This window comes from Microtus ochrogaster, chromosome 4 (genome assembly GCF_000317375.1).
Source record: "Microtus ochrogaster isolate Prairie Vole_2 chromosome 4, MicOch1.0, whole genome shotgun sequence".
Taxonomy (NCBI): domain Eukaryota; kingdom Metazoa; phylum Chordata; class Mammalia; order Rodentia; family Cricetidae; genus Microtus; species Microtus ochrogaster.
This window is the reverse complement of record NC_022011.1, coordinates 15084025-15097882: the sequence shown is the minus strand read 5'-3', so window position 1 is coordinate 15097882 and position 13858 is coordinate 15084025. Positions and strand designations below refer to the sequence as shown.

General features: G+C 46.2%; 1 protein-coding gene across 1 annotated transcript in view; it reads right to left on the bottom strand.

The window, feature by feature from the left end:
- Bbs2 (Bardet-Biedl syndrome 2) overlaps positions 1 to 4240 on the bottom strand; it is a 29891-nt gene extending 25651 nt beyond the window's left edge. The window contains exon 1 of the mRNA XM_005345616.1: positions 3960 to 4240. Coding sequence (XP_005345673.1) covers positions 3960 to 4076 — 117 coding nt within the window. The 5' untranslated portion in view covers positions 4077 to 4240. The remainder of the gene's footprint in view (positions 1 to 3959) is intronic.
- Positions 4241 to 13858: the final 9618 nt, after the last annotated feature.

Sequence of the window (13858 nt, the reverse complement as noted above, 5' to 3'; positions counted from 1 at the left end):
AAAAAAACCCCACCAACTTAAAGAGATCATCATGACTGAAGAAAGAAAAACACTAAAATGGAAATCCCTGGGCCTTAATTTTAAATATTCCATTCCTTTAGTATAAATACAGCATTATTTGTAAGTCATTAACTACACAAATTAGTTTAACAAAAAATAATATTGTAGAAAAATATGGGGGCAGGAAGATAGCTTAATAGTAAGGGAGCTTGCCACCAATCCAGCATCCAATCCAAGGACCACGTGGTAAGAGAGAAGTGAGTCTCACAGAGAACTGACTTCCTCTGACCTCCATACATATTGTGGCACCGCACGCACGTGCACACACACGTGCACACACACGTTCACACACACACACACACACATTAATTTAAAATGTATTCAAAAGAACTAACCAGGAAACATGAAGAAAACGTGTGTGGCAATTGAATATTGTTCCTCATCTGAGTGATACTTTACAAGCTCTGATAACAACAGCTGCACTTGGCTTGCATGGGGTCAGAAGGACGGAAGCCCTGATTGCGAGTGACAGGGCTGAGACGAGCAGGGACGCCCAGACCAGCAGTGGCATGAGTCACCACTCACACTTCCTTCTGTGACAGCTCTGCACAGAGGAATTCTTAAACTCTGCTGGAAAGTAGGCATTGAGACAAAACAAAAGGGAAGTAACTCGTGCACCCCAGAGTCTGGGATGAGAGTCAAGGTTTTGCCAAAAGCAACAAGAAACCCTGGAGTCACTCTGTTCCTGGTCCCTTCTGCATGCAGAAAGAGTCTCTAAGGGAGGCCTTCTGTCCCTTCAACTGCATGATGAACAGACATTTTCTCCCAAAGGAATGGCTGTAGGTGACAGCATTGTCCTAGCTGACACACTGGTGATCTAAATCACGGCTTCACCACCTCTATAGTGAGAGAAAAGATGCCCCTGAGGAAAAATCACCAATGTTCATAACATTAAGCAAGGTGACCCAAACTCGGAAAGACTGCATGCTCTCCCTCACATGTGGATCTCACCTTATAATGTATATATGTAGACAGGTGTAAGGAGACCAATGGAGAACGTTAGATGGTAAGAAAGGGCAGAATGCAGGCAAAAACAAACACTTTTCTTTGTACTGAATTAGCAAGAACCATTTCTACATCGCAAAAGAGTCCAATATGTGTTTGTCCTTTGAGGCCACAACTGGGCCCGCTTTGAATTCCACTGCCATTAGTGCAGTGGGAACAGGGCACGACTAATCACGGAATAGTCACGGAACACATCCGCTGCAGTGGTCCACCCAGAAAAAGTCCTCTTTTGATTTCCCTTGTTGTGACCTGAAATTTTTCCCTTTTGACTTCTATTTAAAGCTATATGAGAACCACTCTATTAGTGTTATTTAATATGTAAACTGTATGGCTATACATAAAGTAAAAAACAAACAACAACAACAAAAACTAAAGAAACTTCTTTCTAAAGTCTCCTTGTCAGAACTGATGTTGAGACCCTACCCTTGAAGACAGCGTTTACATATGGCACCAAACACGAAGTCAAGCTGGAGCCTAATGAGAAGCTTCACCCTACTGCCTGGCATTCATGGTACTGGAAAGTGTTCTGCACCATGCCAGAGGAGAAAGGAAGCCATCAAAGCAGTCACGGACAGGACCTGCACAAGTTCAAGCCAGATGGTCTCAGTGCTGAGAGTACGAAGTGGACACTGGTTCCCGCCCCTAGCCAAGAAGGTATCTGCAATTGGTACCCACTCACAAAAGAAAAAATAGCTTTCTCTGCTGCAATCTCACTGGGGATAGTAATCCACACTTGAGTGCAGACTCACGTCCAGGAGTAGGTGGTTAACAAAACAAATTCAAAGGCAGTTTTGCAGACTTTTGTCTCGTATTGCTTTGTGTGGACATTTTTTGTCTTACTGTTTTTGTTTGTTTTTAGTTTTACATTGTATAAGGATCATAAAATGTTACTAATTTTCTAAAAACTGTTTGTGTGTACATGCACCCCGGCATGTATACGGAGAGCAAACGACAGTTTGTGGATTTCATTCTCTCCTCCTACCATCCGAGTCCCAGGGACCAAACCTCTACCTGCCGAGCCACTTCACCAGTGAACCAATTTCCTGGTTCTTGGTCTCATCTGCCCAGATGAAGCAACCAGTATGCCTGGTCCAGTAGGGCTTCCGCAGTCATTTCCGCTCGATGTTGTAAGTGCTCATTTGATAATGTGCCTTTGTTTGCTCTCTTGGTGGGTGGTGCCATCCCTGGGCTGTTGGTCCGTGAGAAGCAGGCCAGTAAGCAGCTCCCCTCCATAACCTCTGCACCAGCTCCGCCTCTGAGATGCTGTCCTGTTTTGAGTTCCTATCCTGACTTCCTTCAGTCATGAACAGCGATGTGGAAGTGTAAGCCAAATAAACCCTTTGCTCCCTGACTTGTTTTTTGGTCATGGCGTTTGTCGCAGCAATAGAAACCCTAGCTAAGACACCAGGCTAGCTTTGAATTTATGGTCCCAACCTCCTGAGTAGCTGGAGTAACAACTACGTACCACACTATATCAGGTTTGTTAGTGCCTCTTAACTACAGCATCACTTATCAGGCCCAATGCTCAGCACTTTACTTCATTATATCAGTTAATGAAGTCATAGCTCACTTAAATGAATCATTACACTCCAGCTATGTATCCCAAGGCATGGCATATAACGTAGCATGCAACATACATGGAAGTGCCTTGAAAACTCATTCCACGCTGGGTCCGACAAAATACTTTCAATCTCACTTCCACAACCTTTTTCCTTTTCTCAAACTGGGTCTCGCTCTGTAGCCCAAGCTGATCTCAAACTGGTGGCAATCCTCCTGCCTCAGTCTCTCATACTGGGATTACAGGTGTAAACTACTGCACACAGCTTCCTTTCCAGATCTTTCTGCTGGAGCAATCCCAGACACTAACTTGAACTTCCCTGAACTCCTGAACTATTTCTTTTCTTTCTTTTTTTTTTTTTTTATTTTCAAGACAGGGTTTCTCCATAGCTTTTTGGTTCCTATTTTAACTATTTCTAATCAGTACAGTTGGAATAACAAAAAGAGAGTAACAGCAGCGAACAATTAATGACCACTTCCCATACATCATATTGTTACTATTATTTGTCCAACGCTGAAGGTTATGAAATTAGAGGTCACTAAAGCAAGAATCCACTACACCTGTACTACACTAGTATTTTTAGCCGTGTAGCAATGATGCTGAGAGAATTAGTGCATAAGGCTTTGTATCTGTTAGAAGTCGCATTTTTGGAGGTCTCTATAGTCTTTGTATTTTGTACATACCTCCATCAATACACAGGGCCTTGATCTGCCTTGTCATTTAACAAACATGTTTGCATTTGACACTTCTTGCATGCTAGATTTTGTGGATTCAGCGATGGGCAATACTTTTAGGAAGCAGATAGAAGTACCGAACGTTCATTAAATGATCTTTTATCGCTGTGTCTCTGATACCTATCCCAGTATGTGCCTCATAGTAACTGTTTTGTGAATACTTGAGTTATGGAGGAAAATCTGAATGTATGTAATCAAGGACTAAAAGTACAATCTGAATGTACTTTTACATTGTTGGGATGTGTGTAGTCTTTTTTTTTTCCCTCTCTCTCTTCCTTCCTGTAAAGAGGCAAATATGGAGGAGTCTCCATGCACCAAGCAGACGCTCTGGGCAGGAATTTGCAGTCAACAATCACTAGCCAAGCTCTCCTCCTCCTCGAACCTTCTCTACTCTAAGCTCCTGATCTGTTCTCAATATTGTCCAACACTAAGAACCTGGCCATATGAAACGTCACTATTTCGAAGCTGTTCCTCTGAAACCCCAGAGTGATAGGCCTGAGGCCAAGGACAGCGGCCACCGGTTGCTAGGCAATGAGTGCTGGGGGCGGGGCAGCGTGAGGGCGGGATCTGGATGCTGGCGGTGTTCGGGTGGGACCGGTTACCTTGCCCGCTTGGGTGGCTGCCGCCAAGCACGGGTGAGTCCCGTCGTATCTCCCTATGGCCACCATGCGGGGGCTGATTTTGTGGCGCAGTTTCAGGGTGAACACGGGCAGCAGCATGATGGCGGCGCCTGGGAGCTGAAGGCAGGCGCCCGATGCAGGCGCAGTGCAGACCGGTCGCCTGGCAGCGGGTGAGGGGGTGCAATGACCAGACACACAGCACCCCCCGAATGTCCCAGGACCCCGCGCCCCGAGAGCGCTAATGCACACAACCCGAGTCTCCCTCTCCCTCTGCGCCTGCGCGAGCCCGCCCAACTGCAGAGCTGCGCAGGCCTCTACTAGCTGCTGCGACTGCGCAGTGGGCGTCTGCCGGCTTGACACGCGCGCTTTTTGTCGGGTGGACTCGGGCCGATGCTGTAAATTAGTCTTAGATGCAACTCCACGTTGGCGTTTGGGTGTCGGTGCCTGAGTCAGTGCCTCCCCAGGATTCTCTCTAGCACATCAGCCAAGCTGCACCCTGTAGACCCCATACATTATGCCACCCACTTCAGAGGGTCATTCGTTCAGGAACTAATGGCCTCAGCCGGCAGGTGGCTCCGTGGGTGAAGCTTGATGCCAAGCCCGGTGACCTGATTTCGAAACAGAAAACCAGCTCCACGTGCGTGCCGTGGAGCGTACACGCATAAGTAAATGCAATATTTTAAAAAATAACGATGAAGTGCCAACTGTTCCTTGCTTTAGTTATGTTCAGACAAGCGACAATATAACTTGAAAATAACAATCCTCACCGAAATAAAATATAAAAATGTTTTCAACTCATGTTTAAATAGTTTAGGTTTAGGCGGTGCATGTACGGCAGGAGAGAAAGATGCAAAGCTCAGGGACATGGGAAGAGAAAATCACTTCGCCCCCAAATCCTGTTAAGGATTAGCTGAGAGCTAAGAATTGCAGCACAATTAGCATTTGCTACAGAGAGACAATACTCCCTTTATAGAAAGATACTTCAGCTAAGTCCTAACCGAGTATGGCCATCTTGCTGAGCAAAATCTGAATAAACTTCGGCGCTGCTTCAGACTGTCTGGCGCTGGACTCTTGTCTGCAACGAAATCAATAACCCCATTTTTGCTTTAAAAAAAAAGTTCTCAGGCTACTGCAGGTGGCAGAGTGGAGCTGTGTCTCTGGCCCAGGCATCACGGCTAAGTGGCAAAAGGTAACTTTATTTGGAAAACAGTCTTTTTACACACGTAAGTTAAAGAGCTTGAAGTGAGGTCATCCCCGATTAGAGTGGTCCCTAATTCTAATGACATGTGTCCTTTTAAGAGGGAGAGAAGACGAAAGAGCCATAGGCAGCAATTGAAGATGCTACTCGAAACTGAAGCTGCCTGAAGGCTCCAAGCCCTTGGAATTCTTCCCTAGAATGTTCGTAGGAGACATTCTCTTATTAATATCTTGATTTCAGACTTCTGGCTGCAGACGTGAGAGGAAACAACCTTGTTTTAAGGCACAAATGTTTGGGGGTGGAGGATTGTTTGTGAGCTACTGGTATACTTTTTAAAGTCAAACATTCATGACCGAAGAGTTGCAGCCGTTCGTTGCACACGCACTTTTGAGAGCCTGCTGTGTGCCTGACAACTCTTCCAGAAAATAAAGAGCAAGAAAAGACAAATCTCTCTGCTCCTGAAACTAACGCAGTAGTCAGAGAAAACAAGAAAGGCACAGTCATGAGGGTAGGCACCCCAGGAAGGTTGGGAGAAGGGTATGTGAAGGAAACACAATTCTTAGTAAGGCTATAGGCAAGAGACCTCCATGAGAAAATGGCATTCAGGCAAAGACTTAAAGTCAGTGGAGGAACCACTTCCAGGGAGAAGGTTCCAGCAGAAAAAAAGTGCTAAAAAATGGTGTCAGGCACCCAGCAGGCTCTCAAAAGTGAGTGTGCGCCGGGCGGTGGTGGCGCACGCTTTTAATCCCAGCACTCGGGAGGCAGAGGCAGGCTGATCTCTGTGAGTTCGAGACCAGCCTGGTCTACAAGAGCTAGTTCCAGGACAGGCTCCAAAAACCACAGAGAAACCCTGTTTCGAAAAAAAAAAAAAGTGAGTGTGCAACGAATGGCCAGCCGGTGGTGGCTCACACCTTTAATCCCAGCACTTGGAAAGCAGAGGCAGGCAGATCTCTGTGAGTTTGAGGCCAGCCTGATCTACAAGAGCTAGTTCCAGGACAGGCTCCAAAAGCTATAGAGAAAAATCCTGTCTTGAAAAAACAAAAAAAAAAAACAAAATAATAATAATAATAATTAAAAAAGCAGTGGCTCTTCCAAGGAGACACTTGTCTTTTCAGGTCAATGAGCCTGTGGACTTTCACAAGAAACAGGGTGACAGTGGGCTAAGGGGGGGCAGCACTAGATAGGGATCAGCCTGTGGACCTTGACAGCTGCAGACGTGTCTCACAGTCCTTCCCCCTCAGTCTCTAGTGGCAACATGGACTAACAGTATACGTACGTGCTTTTTGTTTGTTTGATTGATTGGTTTTTTTTTTTTTTTTTTTTTTTTTGAGACAGGGTCTCACTATGTAGGTCTAACTGTCCAGGAACTCACAGATACCTGCAACCTCTGCCTCCCAAGTGCTGGGATTAAAGGCCTGGCCCACGAAGGCTGGCTCCAGTAATCATTCTTACGAACCGTTCTCTGTTTGCCAAGTGGTGGCACACACTATTTAAGTCTCTGGTTCTCATGGCCTCTCTTGAAGGGAGGAACTTCATCATCCCTGTTTTAAAGGGAGGAAACTGAGTCTTAGCAGGTTTGTAACTTAAGCCCAAAGTTGTGGGACTGGTAAAGTGCAGAATGATTATGGCAAACCCAAGCAGGCAGGCCCCAGAGCCTGGGGGCTCCTAAGGGGTCCGCGCATACAGGCTGCAGCTGTGAACTTCTTTGAGTGCCAGTATCCTCATCTGGAAAAGAGGATGGGTAACAGTGCCTGTGTAAGGAGTGTCATGAGACTCAGATGAACTAATAGATCTGGTCCTGCTTAGCTTTTTGTTTGTTTTTCTCCGTTTGAAACAAGCTAGAATCATCTGGGAAGAGGAACCTCAGTTGAGAAATCAATCACCTCTGTCAAATTGGCCTGTAGGCAAGCCTATTGGGGGAATTTTAATGATTGATATGTGGGGGCCCAGCCCACAGTGGGTGGTGCCCACCCCTGGGCAGGTGGTCCTGGGTTGTATAAAAAAGCAGGATGATCAAACCATGGAGAGCAAGCCAGTAGGCATCACTCCTCTATGGTTCCTGTCGCTGCTCCTGCTTGAGTTTCTGCCCTGACTTCCCTCAATGACGTCCTATAATCAGGACATGGGTGGGTGGTCCTGAATGGTATATAAAAGTAGGCTGAGCAAACCATGGGGGCTGGCTAGTAAACAGCATTCTTCCGTGGCCTCTGCTTCGGTGCCTGCCTCCAGGTTCCTGCCTTGAGTTCTGGTTTCCCTCAATGACTATGACCCAGAACATGTAAAACCAAATAAACCCTCTCTTCCCCAAGCTGTTTTTGGTCATGGTCTTTATCACAGCAAAAGAAAGCAAGCCAAAATGATGCTTAAGCTAATGTGTGGTGCTTAAGAGGGGCTCCAGAAATAGTCACTAATATTACAGCTAGGAGACTGGGCTATCTGACGCCATGGTAATAAAGTCAGCATCTTTTTTCTTTTCTTCTTGTTATCAGATGGGATTATACCACTTTCCTTTTCAGCCCTGGGTTTGTAAAGGAAGTCTAACTAGTCCAGTTCTACTAGGCTAGACCAGAACCAGAGTATGAGATCTTGATAACGGGGAAGGGAAGGGGGCCATAGGCAGCTCCCTCTCCTGGTTCTCACCTTGAGTTTGCACAGCATCTACATTAGACGGTGTGCAGGGATAAAAAAACGGACTTGGGATTTAGGCTAAGAGGAGACAGAGTGAGAGAGAGGTTCTACAAGACAGAAGGCTTCCGGCAGCAGCAAAGCTGGCTTCACAAGGCCTGATGGAGCTGGAGAAAGACGCTGAAATTCACAGAGTGCATTCCAAGGAGATCCAGCTGGAGAGGGATTTGTATTTTGCTTTGGTATTTGAGACTGAGTTTGCTCTCTCAGCAATCTTCTTGCCTTGGTCTCCCCTTGAAATAACATACTGTGAAAACGGAGGCTATTATCTGGGGATCGTCCATTCCTCTTCCCATTCCCGTCGCCACATAGCCTTGTCTGTAAAGGAGCAGACCTTTAGGAGCATCCCATACTCTTTAAGATGAGTGGACAGTTCACAATCCATGGAAGCAGAGAGGCCTGGAGACCACTGGAGCAGAGCAGGTTTTCAGGGCCAAGGTCTCTGCGCTGTCTCACTTCCCCTTCAGAGGCAGCTGGTTCCCCGTCCCCCACTCTCCCTTTCTAGAAGTCTTGGTAGCTCTATGATGTGTTTGCTGTGAGCCACAAGGTGTCAGTCTCTTCTCTCTCAGCTCATTTCACACATGGGTGTCAGAAAGGACATGAAATGCATATGTTTCAGTATCACCAGCTTGTCACATAGGAAAAACAGTCACCTGTGACCAGTGGATGGGGGGGGGGGGCTATAAGAATAGTAGCCACATGCTTGAATGCTGAAGTTCTTACTTGCATTATCCCTCTTAACATCCAAACCTGTGAAATAAGCAACTTTATCACCTCTATCTTCCAGATGGAGAAACTAATGCCAACCCCAGATCCTTCCTAGTTCACTGGTCCCAGACACACTACAGAGCAGGTAAGGAAATACCACCAATGCTGGCATTAGGTGTGCCCATCCCCCACCTCAGAAACCCACCAGAACCAGGAAGGTCTAGCAGGGTTCTTGTGGTAAATGTCAATGCCTTTGCCCCCACTCCTGGTGGTCTCTTCTCATAGGAGAGTCTCAGACACATCCTAGAAAATTACTCATCCCAATATCCAGAGTGCCACATTCTCTCAAGTATCGTGTAAGCCTCTTCCAAGGGCTCTTGACCTAGTGAGGCTAGGGTCCACAATGTTAAGACACTCATAGCTTAAGTCTGAATAATTTTCAGATGCTAGGCAAAGTGAGAAACACATTAAAATGGAATCGGTGCTGCAAACCACAGCACAGCCAGCAGCACAGAGAAGGAATTGTTTTCCAGCAGCACGGGGAAGGAACTGTTTCCCCAGCACACCCAGCAGCATGGGGAAGGAACTGTTTCCCCAGCACACACAGCAGCACAGGAAGGAACTGTTTTTAAGCTCCTTCGCTACTTTTGAACTCGTGTTTCTGGTTGCACCGTTCCCACTTGCCTCTCCAGATTCATTCCCTCCCTCCTCTGTCCAAGCCTGTACCCTGAGAAGCTGACATGACAGATGTGGTCCCTGAGGTCCCCCTGATTTGCCAGATCAGAGCATGGGAGGGCAGAAAGGTCAGAGCTTTGGTCCCTGCGTCAATGCTGCTTAGGCAGACCTGTCTGTGCTCCTCCATCTCCAGCCTTAGCTCCCAGGAGGCCATCTCTCAGTCCCCACTGTAGCATTCACTAGGCTCCATGGCACCACCTCCTTCTCTAAGTCCTTGGGGTTCAGGGACAGTGTGATGGCTCCTCTCTGTGCAACTCCCAGATGCCTCTTCACTCCTGAGTTCAGCTTAGCCTGCCCATACTGCTGTGGATGCTCGTTCTGTGGGCAAGCAGCAGTTTGTTCCAAACATGCCACTTCGGCATGGGGATCATTTTGAGCTGAATGCAGCTGAGAAAACAAAAACAAAACAAAATAAAAGTATAGGAGAAGCTTTCTAGTAGAGTGTGGCAGGACACACCCATGTTCCCAGGGTGGGAAGCGAATTGTTGTAAGTTTGAGGGCAGTCTGGTCTATAATCGCAGACCAGCTAGTGAGATCCTATCTCAAATTTTAAAAAGAGAAGTAATAACCAGCTCTTTTCCCAGATATTACCGTGGGAGGAAACTGGGCAAGGCTGTGGTCTCTCTTGGTATCATTTATAACTGAATGTTAACCCACGTGCTGGCTCGTTCTTATAGTCAACTAGACACAATTGTTAGCCCAAGCACTGGCTAGTTCTTATAGTCAACTGGATACAACTAGATTCTTCTAGGAGAGACCCTCAACTGATGACTGCCTGGATCAGACTGGCCTAGGGTTTTTTGTTTTGTTTTTCCTTTTCTGATTGATATGGGAGGGCCCAGCCCACTGTAGGAGATGCCACCCCTAGTCCAGTGGTCCTAGGCTGCATTAAAAAAAAAAAAAAAAAAAACTGATTGAGTTCAAATCAGAGGAAGCAAGGCAATAAGCAGCCTTTCTCCCTCTGTGGTTTCTGCTTCTGCATCAACCTCCTGACTTGACTGCCTTTGCCTCCCTCAAAGGTAGATTTTAAACTGTAGGGTGAGAAGAACCCTTTACTCTCATGTTACTTTTGGTCATGGTGTTTATCACAGCAGCAGAAGAAGCGAACTAGGACAATCTACACTTAGCTCAAAATAAATTTAATTTTTAAAAAATGAAAAAACAAATACGGATATAGCTCAGTGCTAGAGCACTTGCTTAGGTTTAAGCCTAAATTTAAAAAAAAAAAAAAGAGCCAGGCGGTGGTGGCGCACGCTTTTAATTTTAGCACTTGGGAGGTAGAGGCAGGCGGATCTCTGTGAGTTCGAGGCCAGCCTGGTCTACAAATTGAGTTCCAGGACAGACTCCAAAGCTACATAGAAACCCTGTCTTCAAAGGTATAAACAAACAAGGAGCGGAGCATGGTGGAGCATGCCTTTGATGCCAGCACTGGAGGCAGAAGCAGGTGGACCTTTGAGAGTTTCAGGTGGGCCTGGTCCTCACAGTAGAGCTCCAGAACAGCCTGGGATACGTAGAAAGATCCTGTTTCAAAAAACAAAACAAACATGAAGGGCACCAAGAAGGAAACATAGAGGGCCAGATATAAATAGCGCACACCTACAATGCTAGCTAGCACTTGGGAGGTGGAATGAGGAAGATCAGGAGTTCAAAGTCATACTTAGCTATAGAGTGAGTTCAAGGTCAGCCTGGGGTACCTAAGCCCTGCCTTGAACAAAAAGAAGGGAAGAAGGGGAAAAAAGAAGGGGGAAGGAAGGAAGAAGGGAGGGAAGGGGTAAGGTGGGAACATGACTTTAAAGTCAGTACGAAGAGAAGGAAGGAGGATTCCATATGCGTGAGCTATTCTATCCATTCAAAACGTGTGCTTCATAATGAGTGTGCTTTCCCTGCTTGAGTTTTTCGGACTCACAGCCATAGAACTGTAACAGACAGCTGAGGTAAGAGGCTGGAAAGCGAAGATGTACTTGCAGTTCAGCTGCACTGGTGTTAGGCAGCTTGGCAGCTTAAAGATACTCTTCTAGGCGGGCGATGGTGGCGCACACCTTTAATCCCAGCACTCAGGAGGCAGAGGCAGGCGGATCTCTGGGAGTTCGAGGCCAGCCTGGTCTACAAGAGCTAGTTCTGGGATGGGCACCAAAAATACAGAGAAACCCTGTCTCGAAAAACCAAAAAAAAAAAAAAATACTCTTCTAGGGGCTGGAGAGACATAGCTCACTGGTTAAAAAGCATTTGCTGCTTTTCCAGAGGACCTGGGGTTCAATTCCCAATTCTGGCATGGCCGCTCAAAACCATCTGTAACTCCAAGTCCAGATGATCCAATGCCCTCTTCAGGCCTCTGTGGGCACTGCATGCAGTGATGCACAGACACACATGCAGACAAAACACACATATGCACAAAATTTTAAAAAATAAGTAAGGGCTAAAGAGATGATTTGGAGGTTAAGAGCATTTGTTGTTCTTGCAGAGAACCTGGGTTCAATTCCCAGAACTCACGTGGTGGCCCACAACCATCTGTAACTCCAGTTCTGGGGCTCCAGCATCCTATTCTGTATTCTCTGAGCACCAAGCACACACATGGTACGCAGATATACATACAGGCAAAGCACCCACATGCATAAAATAAATCTCAATAATATCTGAAATAAGTATTTATTAAAGATGAACTCTCCAATATGTTAGCCATGGGTCTTGCAACTGTCGAAAATTTGGAATGTGAGTGATTCAAATTATACCATCTGCAAGTGTAAAACATACACTACTTATTTTTGTTTTTGTTTTGGGTTTTTGTTGTTGGTTTGTTTTTTGCGACAGGGTCTCTCTACATAGCCCGAGCTGCCCTGATTACCATGTAGACCTGGTTGACGTCAAACTCACCAAGGTCTGCCTGCCTCTGCCTCTTCCTCTGTAGTGCTGGGATCAAAGACGTGTGCCACCACCACTGGGCATCCTCTGCTTTTTAAAGAGGTAGCATGAGAAACAATTTAAACCAGGTGTGATGGTTCATACTTATGATCCCAGCACTTGAAACCTAAGACAAGAAGATCCCAAGTTTAAGGGGGAGGGGCACCCTATCTAAAAAAAAAAAAAAAAAAAAAAACCACACACACACAGCAAGGGCTGGAGAGATGGCCCCAAGGTTAAAAGCACTGGCTGTTCTTCCAAAGGACCTGGGTTCAATTCCCAGCACATGGCATCTCACAACTGTCTGTAACTCCAGTTCCAGGGAATCTGGCACCCTCACCCAGACATACATGTAGGCAAAACCCCAACGTACATAAAAAAAAAATTAATGAGAAAAGACAAGATAGAAATTCTAAAAGTTTAAATAAATAAATAAATGCTTATAATTACTGATGAGCCCACAGAACTCCCAGAGTAGTTTTGCTTGGCGCATCTACATCGACACATACATATGCTGTTCAGTTTGGTTCTGTCTTTTAATCATCTTTAAATTGCCTTAATCCCAGAACTCAGGAGGCAGAGGCAAGTGGCCCCATCCCCCAAAATATATCAAATAAATATACTAGTAGCGTAAATAATTCCAAATGTAGTCCCTCTACACCCTAGAAGGCAGAGTTTGACTTTCCCACTCTTTATTGCGCAGCTGCATTTCGTGGCTTGATTCCAAGGGATATCACAATGGATAATAGAGACTTTTGAAGGGAGAAAAACTGACAGACACCATTTCAATCAAGTGATCAAAGTTAACATCCCCAGGGGTAAGACATGCCAACGTCATGCCCAATGGCATGATCACTAGCACAACTCCCACAGAACCTGCCTGGACAGGGAGGATGAGTCAGTCAGAGACTTATCGGTGAAGGGAGGCCATGGGAGAGCAGATGCCGTATGGTGGGAAATGCACTTCATGTTGCTGCTGCTGTTGTTGTTGTTGTTGTTGTTTTTTACCAGATCCCCTCCCCCCAAAATATCTTCTCACATAAACCCAGCAGGTAGACTTCACTTCAAACGCCTGACCTGTACCCATCAAAGCCTCCAAAGTCACAAAAACAAAAGAAAAAGGAAAGACTGAGAAATTGTCCCAGATGGAAGGAGACCAAGGAAGCTTGATTACCTGATGTGGTTCTGGGCACAAGACTGCGTTAGGCCAGTTTCTCACAGGGAAATCTGGTAGAGCTCAGTGTTTGATCAGTTCCAGAGCTACTTTCCGAGTTCCAACAAAGAGACCGTGTGGAGCGTGCTAACACCAGGAAGGTGGGGGAGATGTCCGCAGGAAGCTGCAGCTAGAAGGCACAGGCGAGGTAACGGAATGGTGAGCAGGTGTAGAGGGTCACGCAGTCGTCCGAGCTTTTCTTTGCTGTTCTTGTCGTGCTGGAGGCCAAAAGGCTGTAAACAGGCTGGGCAGGCATCCTCCCCTGAGCTACAGCCCGCTGTCAGAAGGAACTTTGAGGACATGATCAGAACGCTACAGCTGGCAAAGAGGGGCTCTAATCGCTGAGCCGTCACTGGCTCCATATCGAGTCAGTTTTTTGTTGCCATTGTTCTTCTTCTTCTTCTTCTTCTTCTTCTTCTTCTTCTTCTTCTTCTTCTTCTTCTT